This window comes from Nannospalax galili, unplaced genomic scaffold (genome assembly GCF_000622305.1).
Source record: "Nannospalax galili isolate Female #2095 unplaced genomic scaffold, S.galili_v1.0 scaffold1065, whole genome shotgun sequence".
Lineage (NCBI taxonomy): Eukaryota > Metazoa > Chordata > Mammalia > Rodentia > Spalacidae > Nannospalax > Nannospalax galili.
This window is the reverse complement of record NW_008353600.1, coordinates 120,633-139,203: the sequence shown is the minus strand read 5'-3', so window position 1 is coordinate 139,203 and position 18,571 is coordinate 120,633. Positions and strand designations below refer to the sequence as shown.

At 46.1% G+C, this 18,571-nt stretch overlaps 1 protein-coding gene across 1 annotated transcript in view; it reads right to left on the bottom strand.

The window, feature by feature from the left end:
- Positions 1 to 4,082: 4,082 nt before the first annotated feature.
- Positions 4,083 to 18,571, bottom strand: part of Podxl (podocalyxin like) — a 44,407-nt gene continuing 29,918 nt past the window's right edge. Inside the window, exons 2-8 of the mRNA XM_008850863.1 lie at positions 14,132 to 14,818; positions 12,197 to 12,414; positions 11,824 to 11,895; positions 9,839 to 9,986; positions 9,550 to 9,611; positions 9,167 to 9,334; positions 4,083 to 7,799 (exon numbers count right to left, since the gene is read on the bottom strand). Coding sequence (XP_008849085.1) covers positions 7,602 to 7,799; positions 9,167 to 9,334; positions 9,550 to 9,611; positions 9,839 to 9,986; positions 11,824 to 11,895; positions 12,197 to 12,414; positions 14,132 to 14,818 — 1,553 coding nt within the window. The 3' untranslated portion in view covers positions 4,083 to 7,601. The remainder of the gene's footprint in view (positions 7,800 to 9,166; positions 9,335 to 9,549; positions 9,612 to 9,838; positions 9,987 to 11,823; positions 11,896 to 12,196; positions 12,415 to 14,131; positions 14,819 to 18,571) is intronic.

Genomic DNA, 18,571 nt, shown 5'->3' with positions numbered 1-18,571 from the left:
TTCATCCACATTCAGAAATGATGGGGCACTTCAATGGCCAAAAACAAAGCAACAGAACACAATATGAACAGAATGTAAGGAGTCCATGAAATAGCTCCTTGTCACCCTTAAGCAAGTGTCTCAAAAAAAAAAAAAGTATAAACACCAGCTAAGATAGAAGTTTTACACTTCATTTTTCAGATTAGACTTCCTCTTCATGTGTAGAGGAGAAAATCACCTTAGGTTCTCTTTACCCCTCTTCTGTGGCAGTGCTCGGATTAGACTGTAGCATCAGAAATGAACAAGCACTCTGGAAGCCACAAGCCAGAACATTTAAACTGCTCTCTTGGTTCAGATCATAGATCTCTTCCAGCACCAGTGTTTTAAGGTATTGTTGGGCTGTGTTGAGTTCTGTGATCTTCCTCAGCCCCTGGCTTATATGATCCTCTCTGGTTTATCTTTTATCCAATTCTTGTGGACTTTCTAGGATTTCTTTTTGGTACAAGTAATTTTCTGATCCCAGTTTGGTACATGTTATCACTACTTTGTGAATAAATGAGTTAATCTGCTGAACAACTGCAATTGTAGAATTACGTTGTATGTAATGTACATAATGGAGAAAGAATGTTATTTTGTTCATTTTCTTAATAAAAAGTTATATATGGATGGTAGATGATGTCTCATTTGCCATAATTTATAAAGTCAACATTTTAAAAAATTTATGGGGGCTGCAAATATAGCTCAGTCAGTAGTATACAGGAGGCCCTGGCTTTGATCCCTAATTATAAACCAGGGATGTGTGTGTGTCACATGTCTATAATCCCAGCACCTGGGAGGTGGAAGCAGGAAGAGGAAGTTAAGGTCGTTCTTAGCTGCGTAGCGAGTTTGAGGCCAGCCTGAGCTACCTGAGACCCTGTCTCAAAGTATTAAAAAAAAGTAATATATACTTTGCAGTTTTTATATTTTTCACCCAAGTGTTTTATTGAGGCTTTCAGAGATGGAACATGATAGGCTCAGAGGGCCTTGAGTGTTTTCCTTTGACAGTGCCCAGATAAAATGATCAAGCTCCAAGACTTTCACGGGGGAAGTTTCCATTTTTGTTTGTTTTTTGTTTTTTTTTTTGAAGAACACTGGTAAGTTATTTCACCAAAAAAAAAAAAAAAAAAAAAAGCCATGAGGTGCAGTGGCACGTGCCTTTAGTCCCAGCATTTGGGAGGCAGAGACAGGCAGATCTCTGTGAGTTCAAGGCCAGCTGGGGCTATAGGGAGACCCTGTCTCAAAAAGACCCCTCCCCCCCCCGCCCAATTAAGCCACTCTTGGCAACCAGCAACCAGCTTTATGTTTTGTGAGTGTAGATTTAAAGAAGACACAGTTGTACTAGTTGGAAACTAGAAGAAGAAAAGAAGAAGAAGAAGAGAAGAAGAAGCGGGATCCAGGGACATGTGGTAACCTATCCCAGGCCTAAAGCCTGGGCCTCTGACACTCTTCTTGGCTGGAAAAATCTTCTTGTCTTCCAAATAAAGGGAATCCAGAAGAAGAAGAAGAAGAAGAAGAAGAAGAAGAAGAAGAAGAAGAAGAACTGAAATAGAAACATAATGGTAGGAAAAACAGTAAAGGGAGAGAACCTAGAGGCGTTTTCAGATTTGAAAAATTCTGTTTCTATAATTTAGAGGAAGATCTTAAAGGGCCAGACTTTTTTTAAGAAAAAGATCCAGAAATATATCAAGTGAAGGTATTGGATTCTTAAGAGTTGAGCTGTGAGTTCTGGGAGTGGTTCAGAATGGCAAGGTCTCTTCACCTCTGTCATTTCCTGATTGGCTTTTATGAGCTTGCATTCCGGAGTTGTCAGCTATATGTTTAAGGCAGGAATTATGTTTTCTTTATATGACAATCAAATAACCCATATCAGTCTGCATAGCTTTCATGTCTAGGTGTGCTTAGTATCACTCAAACAACATGAGGTGCAGTGGTAGGGTCAGCCTTCCTCTGCTTAATCTAGGGAATTGAAGGGATCAAAATGGGGAGCTCTTGTCACTATCTCCCATCAGGAAGACAGCAATAAACAAAGATGGCTCAGTGCCAAGCGCTTTTGAGATGCTGTTTCACGTCAAGTGGAAGCCTACAGCAATCGAAGTTGCTGCTCTACGGCCAGTGTGCTCGCACTTGTAAGTCCTCCTAAGTGACCAGAGATCATAGAAATTGGAGGGAAGTAAGAAAAGTCTGTCCTGTCAACAAAGGCGGGTTCGATTGGAAAGAGCAGTGGTGGCTCTGCTGTCCTGTGTCTGCTGTTTCCTCCGGCTTCATTATGCCCTGTCTGCCTAGCTTTCATGTCTGAAATGAAAAATGAGAAGAGTGGAGATGTGGGGTAGCAGAGAATGCTGAAAATTACCCAACACCCTTGCCAGAGACACTCTCATAGGGAAGAGAGAAAAGCCAGGTCAAAGTGACCTGTCCACTGTGCCGGAAGTTTCAATCAAGAGATGACACTTGACAGTGCACGCAGCATGCGTCATTCAACTACCCTCTGAACTCAAGCCGTGGAATGGGCAGTCAGGGAGTTGGCAATCCTGTTTTCATCTCCACATCCATCAGAGTTGTATGTAGTGTTGAGCACTATCATCTCTGCAATTAAGTGTTAGGAGATCCTCGGTGGCAGTGGGGGGGGTGGGGATTCCACTGATTTTTCTTTTACCTTTTTGTTGTTTTGTTGAGACAGGGTCTTCCTGTAGCCTCTGCTAGCCTGGACCTCACTATGTAGACCAGGCTGGCCTCCATCTCCTAGAGATCTGTCTGCCTCTGCCTTCAGAGTACTGGGATTAGAGGGTGCACCACCACACCCAGCTCTGATTTTCATAAAATAGAAAGTATATTAGTCTTTGAAAGGCATGTGCTCAGTAATTATCATTAGCGTTCATTACAGTAGCCAATCCTGTGTTTTACATTTTTCCTTTTGAGATACATAAAAGAGGTGGTTTGGGAAGGAACTTATAGAATGGGGAGGTTGTAAATGGAGGAGGCATAAGGTGTTTTCTGTGTCAACTGTGAGCACCTCTGTATTAGGGCAGGGAGCAGGTCAGTGACCTACTCAGGAAGAGAATGGAGCCTTAGATCAAGTTTGTGGCCTGCGATAAAATGTGAGTCACTATTAGAACAGTGTGCCTGAGCAGGACCAGGGTCCTGTGGGAGTTCCTGGCATTTGGATCCTTTCTGTATCCTTGGCATACTTGTGAGGTTAACCTCAAAATACCCCAGGCCTAATTCTGGTCCACCCATCTGGGTGCCTACCAGAATATGAAGATGAACAGAAAATCATGGATAGTCTAGAAATGAAGTTTGTTAGAACTCAAGCATGGAGAAGAGAATGCAGCCCTGAAAGGAGAAAGGATGAAATCAAGGCATAAGGCTAAAATCCAGAGTTAAGTCTCTGCAGTTCACCATATCGGTGGGAAGAGTTTCCTATAAGCAATGTGCAAATGTGTAAATGCTGAAGTGGAGACCGGCAGATACTTCTGTCTAGGTCTAAGACTATGAACCAAAGCTTCCTGGCAGTCCTTGCCCTCCTGCAAACTGGGTTTCCCTTGCCCTGGGAAGTACAGCTGTTGATAACACCGTTTCAAGAGATGAAAAGAACAAGTGTCGCCAAGTCCTTCATCAACCACCTCCTTTGGCGTGTACCTGGAGAAGACACAGAAGCCTCTTGTAGCAAGTACTAGGAATCCTTATGGGCAGAAACCTCCAAGAGCACAGCTTGTTCCTAATGTGTTTGTGTTTATCTCTTGGCCAGTTTTCATACTTCATGGGAGCCTCGTGGCATCTTTGGTGGTGGTGATCACTTGCAGTTGAATCCCAGGCAGAAGTAGAGGGAGGTTAGAGGGTGACACATTTAGAAACCTGTGCACTGGGAGAAAAGGTCCTTTCGGTTTCCATCCCTGCGGCTCCTCAGCTTCTCCCCTCTCTGCTTGCAGAGTACAGTGTGTATTACTAAGAGCAGAGGTTGCTACACATGTGAGATGGTGGAAATACCTGATGTCCTCAGGTGCTTCAGTGATGAGACGCGTGCATGGGTGAAGAATTACAGCTAGAGCAAAATACTAGGGCTGGAGCCAGCTTACACAAAAGCATTTTAATTGACAGTGTACAATTTTCCAAAATATATTTTGTAAGAAAATGCAATAGTTAACTATAGTCTTCACAAATAAGTTCTCAATAAATTCCAGTGTACGTCAGACCCCTGTCCACTAAAACATGCTCCCCCAGTCTCCTGGGCAAACTTTCACAAAGAACAAAAAGACCCCCATGAAACAGTAATCCATCCCCTCTCGGTGTGGGGTTTTCTGCACACCTGAAGGAAAGAGCTGGTGACTATGACAGAATCTCCACTCAGGGATTCCCTTGCCTCTCTGCCTTTCCCTGTCACGTTCCCTTTGTTCTGCTGGAAGTTTCTCAGTGAAAGTCTTCAAAATTGTTTCTTGGCAGGAAAAACAAAACAAAAAACGTTATTTACATCTTGGACCTAATGATTCCAGAGCCCAACAATATGGCTGTTTTGGGCCGTTGTGTCTTCCTCAGCTTTGCCAGGGTAGTTGTGGGGGAGGAACAGTGGCCACCTGCGAGTGACAGTCCTTAATTCCCTGTCCTTCAGAAGCACACAGCACAGGGTGAACAGTCTGCCGACCCAGGTTTGAATCTTGTTTCTGCCACTGTGGCCAACTCACTTATCTTTGGGGGCTTAGGATGTGTTTTCCTGTAGAAAGATTGAACCTAGGTCTCTAAATTTCCCTGTGAATCATTGATACACACTAAACTCCAGCCATTACAATAGGATTGGGACTTGGCTGGGAAGAAGCAAGGATCGTATTTAAACATTTTTAAATTCCCTAGCTGCAAAGCAAATATGTTGTCACCAGTCTGTCTTGTTATGTTTTTCTTCAAAAAAAAAAAACCCTTGTCATTTCTAATAACATAGACATTTACATTCTTGTTCAAAGAAAAAAGGCTTAGCTCTCTCTCTTAATTAACAAAATTTTTTCCCAAAGTATATTCACTTAAAGCAGTGCAGGGTAGATTAACACGTGGCTGTTGTATTTACATTGTCAAAATATGCATCTCTATGTCAACTTAAACTTATTCTTCAAAGTTTCACCAGTATATTGTCCAAAAATTGAAGAAAAAAAAAAAAAGCTCAGTAAGTGGTTTAAAACTGCTCATTTTCTCTATCAAAAAGGGGAGAAATCTGAATTAATTCCATACTTGGTCCTACGATACAGACTGCTATGTGCCTCCCTCATTAAGCATGGCTCCTTCTCTTCCCACTCACAAAACAGCACACTGCCTGCTAAGTTTGTTCAGTCAAAACCATCAGGCTCATGAAAAAAAACAGAGTTTGCCACTCTTTGGTACAACTGGTTTTAAACTTGTGCTGAGCTCCCTATCTCTTTCCTTTTCTCTGCCCCAGATTCTGGATTATCAGATAGTACAAAGAACCCAGTAAAGATATAGGAAGAAGATGACTTTGACAGATGCTAGCCCTGTGGCCTGTTGAATAGATGTCCCAGCAGCAAGAACAAGCCGAGGCCAGGTGTCAGATTCTCAAGTTGTATTAAAAGGCAAATGATTTGGGTGCACAGAAAGAAGGAACCTCTGAATCAGCCCAGCCAGAGCCTCACCAGGCTCTGACCAGGTGTGGTGTTTGCTCATCTCTCTCTGAAAAGCCCATGGGTTTGTAATCTGTGATCAGTTCTCAGAAACTCCATCAAATGCCCTTGTCAGTGAGTGTGACCCATAAACAGCAAAGGAGCTGGAATCCTGTCTGGCCTCTCAGAGGTCGTGACAGAACACCACTGGATGGACAGAACCTAATGCAGGAAGCAGGATGTCCGTCCTCTTTCCTGCCTGAAGTGGACACTGTTCTCTATCCTCCCCTGCAGATTTTGAGAGAAACAGGTCAGGTGCTTGTGGATTCTTGTTAGCATCTCTACAACTCTTGAAAAACTCACTGGTGCCTTCCTTTCCCACTAGAATATGTAGGGCTACAGCTGTAAAGGAGGAATCAGACAGAGGACACTTGCCTTTCCCCTAGCTCCAATTCTTTTTTAAATAAGCTGTCCCAAAGCATGCAGTTGGTCCCAGGAATTTGTGCCCAGGAACAACACAGACCATGACCCAAGTTCAAAACTCCACACAGGGTCTCCCTTCTCCAAAAAACAGATGGAACTTCACTATGCCCAGCCCTTGGCAGCATTCTACAAGGCTATTGCAAACCTTTCCTGTTAAGAACCCCGGCTAGGTACTGGGCATGACTTTGTGTTTCCCTGAGATGCCACCAGAAACAGGACGGCTGTAGTGCCACCAGGTACGGAGAGGAAACAGGCTCGGCTCCGTGCCATGAGAGTGGGCCAAGGTACTTTAGCAAGTACTGCGTGTTCTGGGCCTTTACTTCTCCATGGCACAGGAGAATCAGAACTAGTGAGAGAGTCTCCAGGGTCTGAGCTTTAGCCTTTGGCAGTGGAGGGCTGGACTAAACAAACACAAAACGTAACACGATTCTCAGCAAACTTGAAAAGTCCCTGAGTTTCCTGTAAAACAGTAACACCTGGTATAGCTCGATTGTCTACTGAGACATTTCTGTCAATCAGGGCCTCAGGATAGGTCCATCCCTAGACTACTGCTCTGTGGCACTGGGCTTTGAGGATTCACCCCATCGGTTGAGCAGTGAACAAAAAAGGAACATCTTGCCTTCAGCAACTACTGCAGATTCGTTCATGGTGGGAGCAAAAGGGCAAAAGACATCTTGAGGAATGTCTTCAAGGAGGGTTTGGGTGATGGGCTCCCCTTCTCTTCACCTGGCCACCCATCGCTTAGGCAGACCTCCATCGCACAGGGAGGCTTATGTGGGTTAAGTCCCAATCCCATAAGCAAACGCAAGGCAATCAGAATAGAACGAGAGGTTCAAGGCCATGACCTGTGCCAGTCCCAGGGGACCTGGAAAGTCGTTGATCTAAAGACTGAGTCGTGGGAGGTGGGGTACAACAGGCTAGCAGAAGAGACTATGTAACTGTAGGTGATGAAAATGGGGCCTGTCCTTTTGAGCTATCAGACACCCCTGAGACAACAGAGGCCTTCTTTTCTTTCCAGCCCACCTATCTGCAAGTGTCTCCCTTGAGTAAGACAGGCTGGCAGTGAACACAGTGTGGCATGGTGCGACTGAGCACTGGCCTCGAGGAAGCAATCTTTGTCACTAAATGGCTGGGTGACCCTGCGCATGTCACCTGGCTTCTTTAGCCCTTCTTGGTCATCTCACTTATGAAAGGATTCCACTACTAGAGAACTTCCAAAGTCTTTTACATGGCTTTCTCCATCTTCCTTCCTCTCACCTGACAGCAGCTCTGGGCTCAGGCACTAGTGTGTTATTTTACAGGAGGAAACTACATAGAATGTGAATTGTTCAGCTTGAAAAGGGAAAAATTAAGGCCCTGTGGGGATCAGGTGGCGGCAATCCTCAGAGTCCACTCTCCCTCCCCAGTCTTTCCCTCTTTGAGGGGAGAGTTTTCCTTCCCTGTCCAAATGGCACTTCAGGTGATCTGGAGATCTGTGGTGCTGTCAGGAGTGGCCAGAAGACGGGATTAGAGATGCGTGTCTTCCTCCTCATCTAGGTCATCCTTGGTCAGGTTGTCCAGAGGGACAATCCAACTGTCCCCCAGCTCTCCATTAAGGTTGACCACCTTCTTCTCTTGCATCTCAGAAGAGGTCTCCATCACTTCCAGGGTTGGGTTGTCGTGGTAACCATTTTCCACTGTCTGCAGCTCTTCTGTGAGTCGTTGCTAGAGTGGGGACAATAACCCAAAAGAAGGTAATTTTGGAGAGCTATGAGCTTTAATATAACACATATTCCCCTACTCAACCCAGGGGCCTCAATTTAGCTAGGGTAAGCTCTTATGGCTCACTGTGGGGGCAGATGCTCCTGGAGGCTGCCCTGGCTACTGGCCCGACTATCTCACACAAACACTCCCCCATATCCTAAATTATCAACTGGTCTCAACCTTCATCCCAGTGGCAATCTGTGACATCAATAAATAAAAAGATATTTTATTTATTATTTTTATTTTATGTGTATGAGCATATTGCCTGTGTGTGTGTGTGTGTGTGTGTGTGTGTGTGTTTAAGTGCACCCGTGTCATGCAATGCCTGTGGAGGTCGAAAGATGGTATCATATCCCCTGGAACTAGACTTATGGACAGTTGTTAGCCTCCATGTGGGTGTTGGGAATCGAACCCAGGTCCTCTCCAAGAGCAGCCAGTGCTCTTAACCACTGAGCCATCTCTCCAAGATGAACATGCTATACAGGGTTTTGTTGTTCTCTAATCTCTTTTCTCACTCCCAAACGTTTCGAGGTTCCTACCTCATTCCATAATAATGCATTGGGCAAGACAAAATGATTACCTCCCTCAGGTCAGGTAACAGGACTTCCCAAAGCCTGAGAAATGTGGAATATGGTGGATCCTGTGGCCTTCCCTGCTGCAGATGGCAGCTACTTGAAATGCTTCTTGAAATCTAGCTGTGGGTACATATTACCATCACCTAGAAGCTTTTAATACAGGCTCTGATCTAGAATTTATGCCTTACCTAGTGTGTGAGGGCACTAAGTATGGGAATTTTCCTAACACTCCTAGTAGTGTGCAGCCAGGGTTGAGAACCATTGCTCTGGGTAGTATTGTAAAGACTGGAGGCAGATTTTTTTGTTTATGAGATAGGGTCTTACTGAATAGCCCAGGCTGACCTCAAACTTGTGATCCTCCTGGCTTGGACTCCCAAGTGTTGGTATTACAGGTGTATGCCACCACACCTGAGAAGATGGTGGTTCTAGTAAGGCAGGTAAAAGAAGTTTTAGTTATGTGGGCACCCATCTAGGGCCATTTATATCCTTACCTCCAAACAGCTCTGCAAGGTGAGAATCGTCCCCACTATGCAGGTGACAAACTGAAGCACAAAGACTTGTGACTAACTCATGATGACACAGAGAATAGGGCAGAGCCAGGGCCTAAACCGAGTGTTTCTGCTTCTGGAGCCATGCTGACTCTTCAGTGTAGGGGACGAGAGCCTCTGCTTGTCAGAATGGCCCAGGCTCACTCACACTGTGGAGGGAGGAGGTGACTGGGCTGCTCCCTGGCTAGAGGAGGAAAGTGCCTACCTGATCCTTCCTCTGGGAGACGCGCTGGTGGCAGCAGCCATAGAGGGCTGCAACGAGGAGAAGGAAGGATGCCATACAGACGATGGTGATGATGAGGGGCATGCTGAAGCGGTCCTCATTTGGTTCCGGTGGTCCTTCCTTCCCCAGATGCATGTCACTGACACCCGCCTGGCCAAGAAGGAGAACTTGAATAGTAGAAAATAGTCCTGGGCCTTTGTCTCCACCCCACATTTATGAACCTTTCTGTGTGGCACTGTTGCCCCTACCCTACTTACTTGCTGCCTCCTTCATATGTGCCTCTCTCCCAAATACCTACATCATCAAGGGGCCTTCTATACCAGAGAACACTGAACTTCAGGGCAGTGGATGGGAGAGCCACTTACCTCTCTCAGGTCATCCCATTTGTCCTTCAGTAGCTCAAATACAGCCTTAGAAGGGAGCTTTGCTGTAGGAGAGAGGGAGAGATGGCTACCTTCAAGGTCCAGCTCAGAGTGACATGGAGAGGGTTAGAGAAGGGTACAAGGAGAATGTCCTATATGTACGCTAGTCCCTCAGGTCACCTGGGATGGTGTGTGATACCACCCCAACCCAGCCTCCCATGGTGCTCCCAAACCACCACCTCCAGATCCAGTCCTGCCCACACACTCTGGGACCCCCTCACCCTCAACTCACTCTCAATAATGACTCTTTTCACTGCCACCGCCTGGCTTTCTAGAATAGGTGCCACCTGTAGGAAGCACTGGTCCTGAGCTGGGCTGAAGGAGACTTTGACTGAATTACACAGCAATTCCACAAGTTTTTCATCCGAAGGGTTCCCATCCTATTTTGAAGAGAGCACAGATGATCCTGAAGGGCTCGTGACAATGGCCTAGCTTGTGGGGATGCCCTCTGTCACCGTGCTAGAATCCTTTCTTCATGTCCTCCTCCACTCTCCACTGGTGCCATTCCTAGACCTCCCAGCAGAAGTCAAGTTTTGTGTTTTTCTCTGGGCCAGTCTGTCTTCTCTGCCCCTTCCAGCCTCTTTCCCCATTCCCTCAGCCTATGCATCTGGCATGCGTGTCAGGATACCCCCACACCCCTTCCTCCCTGTAAGCTCCCTCAGCCTATGCATCTGGCATAGGTGCCTGTATCATGCCTCTCCTAGAAGGAGTGGGAAGAGGCAGTGCACAGTACCATTGCCAGGGCCAGAGGCGTTCCAGTGCTTTGAAGCTGCCAGTCACCAGTCTCTCAAGCCCAGTTCGAAGACTTCAGAAAGGGAATACCACAAAGCTCTCTGTTCACACACCCCAAAATGATGTACCTATCCCTATGCTAAGACTACAGGCAAGCCAGGCTGACAGGGAAGATGAGGTACACTGAATGGGTAGTATGGGGTAGCTGGGGGATGTTCATGAAATTGCTTGCACAGACCTAAGCAGAAAGAACAGGCAGATGTGGCTTTAGGGCTGACTGTGAGGAGCAAGGTATGGGCGGCTTTTACCCGGTCCTGCCAGTTCAGCAGACCTTCCTCCTACTGATATTTCCCTATGTGACTCTGAATGAAGGGCTAAGGTGAAAACAGGAGCTCTTGACCCCAACATCCCTCAGGACCCACACATACCACCCCTAGGGTTTCCACCTTCAGTTTCCTTAGGCTTAGTAGCACCCTACCAACACTAGGGATGGATCCAGCACTTTCCATCTTTTTCTAGCAAAAGGAGAAATGTTTCTAACCAACAATACATAGCATTGTCTGGAGGCAATCTCAAGTGCTTTTTTTGTCCAACCCCGAATAACACTGTTCCCCCTATGATTCTGATGGTCAAATGCATGTTTCTATAAAGTATACTTGGAAAACATCAGTAAAACAGACCCCCTGGATGAAAACAATGGCAGTCAGTTCTTGTACCCGGGGATGGCTGCAAAAATAGGCAGTGGCCAGGAGAGGGCAGCAATGAGCCATCATTTGTGCTCACAGAGCACAACAATGGCTCTTCACTGAGAATATATTGTACAGCCCAACCATGCCCCCAGGAAGACTGGCTTTGTGAAGGCTCATACAGAGGTGCACACGGGACCCTACTGCCCCTGCCCACTGCATTCTCCACTGAGGCTATCAGAGCATGTGGTCCAGGAAATATAAACCTACTATGAGGACTAAGGGAGATTAGTCAGGCTTTAATTTTTTGAGGAACTGGAAATTGAACCTCACATATACTAGCCAAAAGCTTTACATTTTACTTTTTCTTTTAAGACAAGGTCTTATTAAGATACCCAGACTGGCCTTAAACATACTCTGTGGCCAAGGTAGACCTTGAACTTGCAATCATCCTGCCTCAGCCTCCTAAATAGCTGTGCCACATGGCTCAGCAAAACAGTTTCAAAGTCATTAACCTAGCAATATCACACCCAGAACTAGGTCTGACCAGTCTGACTATGACCAGGGTCTCCAGACTCTCAGATCATTAGGAACAGTTACACAGTGAAAGTTGAGGGGATCTGGACTCCTCTGGGGCTGAACCAGTCCCATGCATGGCCTGTGAGAAGTCTGAACCTCAGTTTATCACTTTGTGAGATGGGAAAGGTCTAACTCACCCTCCACTCAATCTCTTTGAAAAGGAGCACATGGACAGGGGCTGGGTGCAGGGGTGGGCTGGGGCTCTGTCAAGCATACTCACACAGAGACTGGCTCTCGTGAGGTTCAAGATGAGCAGGTCCGGGTCTGGCATGATGGCAGGGTCACACTTTACCTGGAAGAAGCCATAAGGAAAAGGTTGAGGCCCAAAGTCAATGGATCTTGGATTCTCACCTTCCTGTGGGTGAGTGAGTGGATACGGGGGTGGGTGACACGGGAAAGTTGCACATGGCAAGTTGGGGGCATGGCTGGTCAGTTTCAAAACCAGGTATATCCCTGGGCAAGAACAGAGGAGAAGGGAAGGGAGAAGAGACAACTGTTCCTTAAAATCCAAGCCAGGGTCCTGAGTGAGGCAAAGAATAGGTAGGCTTCCCTTGAATCCAGGATCTCTCTTGTCCAACCCCTGCTGGAATTACCTTGTAATTCCCAAAAGTCCAGATGGGAGAGGGTGTGCTAGGGCCTCGGGGGGCCGTTGGAGTCAAATTAGTGCTGGGGCTTATAAATTCATCAGCAGTAGGTGTGGCCTCAGTTCCCACTGAAGACCCTGTGGGCTGCGGTGGTGTGAAGAAAGGCAGAGATACACCCGGCATCTCGCTGGAGGTGGACTGAGTTTCTTCAGGGGTGACTGGTGATGCTGTAATAGGCAAAGCAAAGACTGAGAAGAGACAAGTGGTACCTGCCGAGGAAGGGAAGTCTTTTCTGGCTCCTTAGTTCTCACAAGTTGAAGCCCACAGCTATGAGGAAGAGGCAGAAATGAAGGCATGGGGTCCTAGGCCATGTTATAGGATAGGACAGCCTGGATGAGGGGGGAGAGGTACAGAGGGAGTCACAGCAATAATGGCCAAGTTAGCCATCCAAGCCACAGCTAGTTTTTATCAGGCATTTGCTTTGTGGAAGCACTGTGCTATATGCTTCAAAGGCACTCCCCTACAGGAAGGCACTTCATGACTCCCATTTATATACAAGGAAACTGAGGTTACGAGAGGTTCAGCCGTTTGTCCAAGCTCATATGCCAACAGCTGGAAGCGGTGGAGGTGGGGGATTTGAACATAGGTGTATCCCTCTCTGAGCCCGTGAACTCACTACAGGACATGGCCACCCTCTCCCAGTGTGGAGGGCAAATGCACCACTGTGGAGTTCCCACAAGTACAGAGTCCTGGACTCATGCTCAGAAACTGAGTCAGTAGATCCAATCATGGGTCAGGAATTCAAGGCTCATGATCCAGCTGTAGATTCTAAAATTCATTTATCTAGTTAAGAGCTGTGCTTTAAAAATTAAGTCAATAAAATAGGTATTGCGGCACTCACCTTTAATCCCAGCACTCAGGAGGTAGAGGCAGGTGGATCTTTGAGAATTCCAGGCCAGCCAGTACTACACAATGAGAACCTGTCTCAAAATACAAAAATAAAACAAAACACCAAAAAGCAAGGGGCTAGAGAGATGACTCAGTGTTTAAAAGCACTTGCTGTTCTTCCAGAGGATGTGGGTTCAGTTCCCAGCACCCACATGGCAGCTTACAACCATTTGTAATCCCAGTTCCAGTGATCTGATGCCCTCCTCTGGCCTCCTTGGGCACTACATGCACATGGTGCACTTACATGCAGGCAAAACACTCATACACATAAAATAAAATAAAAAAAACTTTTTAAAAATTAAGTAAAAAAAATAGAAATAAAAAAAAGTGTGCATAACATGAGTCCTTAAAGAGGTCCATTAAATATGAAACTTTTGTTTCATCATGCATGTTATATACATGTGGCATTTTGGATCACAATGTAATGCGAAAGTGTAGGGTGTTGTTTTTTTCCTATTTATTTATTTATTTATTTAGTGTGTGTGTGTGTGTGTGTGTGTGTGTGTGTGTATGCACACACATGCCATGGTGCACATGTGATGTGAGAGGACAACTTGGAAGGGCTGGTTTTCTCCTTCCTGGAGATTGAACTCAGGTTGTCAGGCTTGGGAACAAGCACTTTTACCTACTGGGCCATCTCACTAGCCTCTATTATCATTTTTTTCATTTATTTAAAAATGTATTTCTTATTGTGTGTTGCTATCAAATAAATCTGGAAAGCACTGTGCTAGAGCTTCCTAACACCCTGCCACCACAACCACGTAGTTATGCCTGAGGACAGATTCCGGCTTGTTTACATGCCGCTACCTTGGGGAGGACATCTACCACAGCTGAAAAGGGAACCTAGAGGCTGGGTCTGCAAGAAGGCACAAGATATACAGAAACTTAAATGGTCCATATGCATCTAGATCTTCCAACTGACGGTACAGGACTAAACACTGCAAAGTTTCTTATTGCTCAGGAAAAACTAAACAAAATCACCAAGGCACAACTTACTCTGTGTGGTAGGCATCCCTGAGGCCACTGATAAGTCAGGTCTGGACACAGTGTTGGATCCACTGGAGATAGTGGTAGGGCTGGGTTGTCCCGAAGGAGAGCTCTCTGTGGTCTTTAAAGTAGTAGCTGCGGACTGGGGAGGACTTGCTGTATTGGTAAGTGTAGAAATAGAAGGAGGCTGTGAGATGTTAGCCTGGTCTGTAGACTGTAAGGGAGGTTCGGTGGCCGTTTTAGTGGCCAGATGGTCTCTCCCCTGAGTGGCTGGTGGGGCTGTGAGAGCACTGTCATTGCTCTGACCTCCAGAGGAAGCTCGATTTTCATCAGTAGTGGGGCGGCTTGTCGTTTTAGGCTTGTCACCCTGGAAGCCACTGAGAAGGGTAGTAGGGGTGCTCCCACTTGATTTGTCTCCAGAGTCTGAGGTCCATTTAGATGCATCTATTGGAGGTTGGACTGAGGTCACCACTGAGTTTTTAGATGCCACAGTGTTTTGCTGGGCTGGAGGGAGTGTAGTTATCACTGAGCCATCAGATGGACGTTTGTCCTGCTTCGATGCTGGTGCAGCGGTCGATGTCGGGGCTGTCATAGCAGGTGCTTTTGCTGCAGCGCTAGTGGGCACTGGAAGGGGTTCCTGCTTGCTCTGGGTTGTAGAAGGTTTGGATGTGGCAGCTGGATTCTGGTCAGTCTTACCTGGTGTTGATAAAGATAACACAGGATATGTTAATTAAGAGTATCAGTTTGAGGGGCTGGAGAGATGACTCTGGTTAAGAACACTGGCTGTTCTTGCAGAAGACCTGGGTTTGAATCCCAGCACCTACATGGCTGCTAACAACTGTCTGTAACTCCAGTTCCAGGGGATCTGACAGCCTCTTCTGTCCTCCGCGGGCACTGCGGGACACGGGTGCACTTACCTACATGCAGGCAATACATGCATACACAGAAAATAAAGTAAAAAATAATAAAACAAAATATTTTTTTAAAAAAAGAGTATCAGTTTGAGGGACTAGAGAGACACCATGCAAGCAGGAGGACCCGTTTGAACAGGATAGGGAGAAGAAACACAAAATCACATGTGGGCCAGTGAGATGGCTCAGTTGGGTAAAGGTGCCTATTGCCAAGGCTGACAACCTGAGTTAATCTCCAGGATTCACATGGTGGAAGGAAAGAACTAACTCTGACAAGTTGTCCCCTGACCTCCAAAGGGGGCACTGTGGAATGCCCTCCCCCCATAAATAAGTAAAATGTAATTTTAAAAAAATCATAGCATAGATCAAATGAGACTTGAGCTCAGAGGCCAAAAATAAAACTTTTGAATTTTATTTACATGTGAAAAGAAGCCATTAAAGGTATTAGAGTGAAAAGGACACGTGGTAAGAGACCCTTTCTTGCTGCTTTGCGCCATGTGATGATGGGAGCTGTGCAAACAGGGGTGACTGTCAGTCTACTAGAGGAAGGGATGATGGCTGAAGTATGGAGGTACTGACACTGGAGTCAAGATGGATTCAGGACTGGGTTTTGATCAGCTACTAACTGCTGCCAATACAGCCAGGGAGTGGAAGGAAAAGAATCTGGGGCAATTCCTGGTTTTCTGCTTTGAGCAGAAGGGCGCACATGATTGGAAGGGGTAGTGTGGCCAGTCTACATCTGCCCCGTCTCTCAATGGATAATGCCCCATCCTATCAGAGGCATAATGTGCCTCTTACTACAGTTTGGAAATGTCAGATACTAGTTTGCCTGGCTTTCCCTGGGTCGACAAGCATGATGTGTCAGATGCAAACCGTGGGACACGCTCCTAACTAGGGAAAGAGACCCTGGACTACTATACTGATGGGGGTAGCAGGCGATCCTGCTCAGGTGGCAGGGGGGCTGTTCCACCTGCCTCTGCCTCCTCAAGTACTGAAATTACGAGCAAGGATCTGGGCATTGAACTCAGTTCCTCATGTTTGCACAGCCAACACTTTATCCACTGAGTCATCTCCCCTGTAGTGCAAAAGGCAACTGATGGCATTACACTGTCTCTGTCAACTGACACTACACTGCTACGGAGGTACTGGTGGGAAATCAAGAATCAAGGGATGCAGAATGAGATAGTGACTTCTCATAGTGGTGAGCAACTCAGAACAGAGATTCTCAATCTGGAGCTATGGGCATTTTGATCTGGATTCTTCTCTGTTGTGTGTTCTTCTCTGTTCCTTTCAGAGAGTTTCAGCAACATCTAGTGGCCTCTGTCCAATAGATTCAAGTAACAGACACACATATCTACCTCTTGTGATAACTAATAATGCCTCTAGATACTGCCAAAGAAAACTACTGATTTAACATGCGAGAATATCAAATTCAGTTTCATAAAGCCCTCTACCAACACCCAGACTAGAAATCAGGGGCCTTTAAGACTAAAGGAATTTCTCATTGGCAGCTGAAGAACTAGCTAAGGACAAGAAACAAAAGATGATCCTGTGGGTTGCCAAATTCCAGTGCTGGTTTAATTCATCACCTCACTGAGTCTCTCAGATGGAAAGAGGATAGTGCCACCAGGAGAACGCAAATGAATCAGACTACCCATAAATCTCCATCTCCAGTGACATTCCCTTTGTTTGCTGTCTGGTGAGGCCTTTCCCACCTTGCTTAAGACTCCCAAAAGTACCCCTCCCTCCCATCCAGCCAATATGCACTAGGATGACAGATGGAAGAGGGAGACTGGCTTCTGTTTGAGGCTGAATTTACCAATATGGGCACCAATATGTGCTCCATATGCTGGCCCAAGCAGCCAGAAGAAGAAAGTTGTGGTTTTCTTGGTTGGTTAGCTGGAACCAGCACCTGGCGATTGCCTATATTAATAAAGCAGATGCTGTGATTTGGATACAGTTGGTTCCCCTTGAGGTTCACTCGAAATTTGGTCCCTAGGATGTAGCCTTGAGAGGACGTTTAAAAGGTAGGGTGGCTTGGCAGGAAGCCAGGGTGGAAGGCAACTGGGTCATGACCACCTTCATGAGAGATTCATGGAGCTCTTATGGAGTTGACTTCTTGCAACAGAACAGGAGTCTGGCCCTCTCTGTTCTCTTGCTTCATCTTCATTCATGGTGGGTGAGTGCTCATGTGATAGCACCCACCAAGGGACCTATCTGAGATACTAACACTATGATGCTGTTTGGACTTCACAGTCACCAGACTTATGAGTCAAATAACCTTTTTTTTTTTCTTCATAAGGTACCCAGCCTTGGTGTTTTGTTACAGAAACACAAAATGGACTAGGATGGCTAAGTTGCTAAAAATTCCCTAGAACAGTTATACAAAAAGAAATCCAAAGAGATTAGTGTCAATTAAGAGTATCAGTTTGAAGGCTGGAAAGATGGCTCAGTGGTTAAAAGCACTGGCTGCTCTTGCAGAGGACGAGCGTTTAGTTCCCAGCACCCACATGGCGGCTAACAACCATCCATAATTCCAGTTCCAGGGGATTTGATGCCCTCTTCTGACCTCCATTTCATGATATGGGCTCATTTACATACATGCAGGCAATACACTCATATACATAAAATAATAAAAAAAAATAAGAGTATCAGTTTGAGGGACTGGAGAGATGCCATGCAAGTGCAAGGACTTGGGTTTGAACAGGGTTGAGAGAAGAAACACAAAATCACATGTGGTGGTCTGTGGGATGGCCCTGAGTAAGGCCCACTCCAAGACGCTCCAGTAATTTGCTGCTGGACAGAGTAAGGACAGTCTCACCATAGCACCTGACAGCATCTATTTCTAGATGTGTTGTTGCCTGGTACAGGCTTGAAGCTAGAAAATGTCAACTCCAGACTGGGGTTCCTCTGAGGTATTTTGTGATACGGCCCCTGTAGTCATGAAGCACATGAACGTGAGGGAAAGACGAATGCACACATGAGGATCCCCTGTTGAGATGCGTCCTGAGTGTCATGATGCATGAGGAGCATCATGAACAAGATGTGGTGGGTGCTACTGTAGTGCGAGGAAGGCATGGACTCTGTCCTGGGATTCAGTGGAAAGATGGAGGAAACTTCAATTCTCAGTGATACCTGAGCTGAGTCTCCAGGAATATGGCCTACATCAATGCTAACTACACACACACATACACACACACACACACACACACACACACACACACACACACACACAAATAAACAAATAAATAAAGAATGTTAAAAATTGGGGCCATGTTGAATGCTGGTGATAGAGAACCACCACTCATCAGTTCCCAGGAGTCAGTGCTCCCACAGACAGGTACCTCCAGTGGAGTGTGGATTCCTGCCCTAAAAAGCAGTTTCATAATAACATGAATGTGCTGTCTCACACAGCTTTGGAGACCAAGGTCTAAAACACACAGGCCTGTATTCCCATAAAGACACTGTTGCTTCCTCCTCACAATTTTGGCACTCCTTGGCTCATGGCTCTGTCTGTGCTTTCTGGCTCCAGCAACAC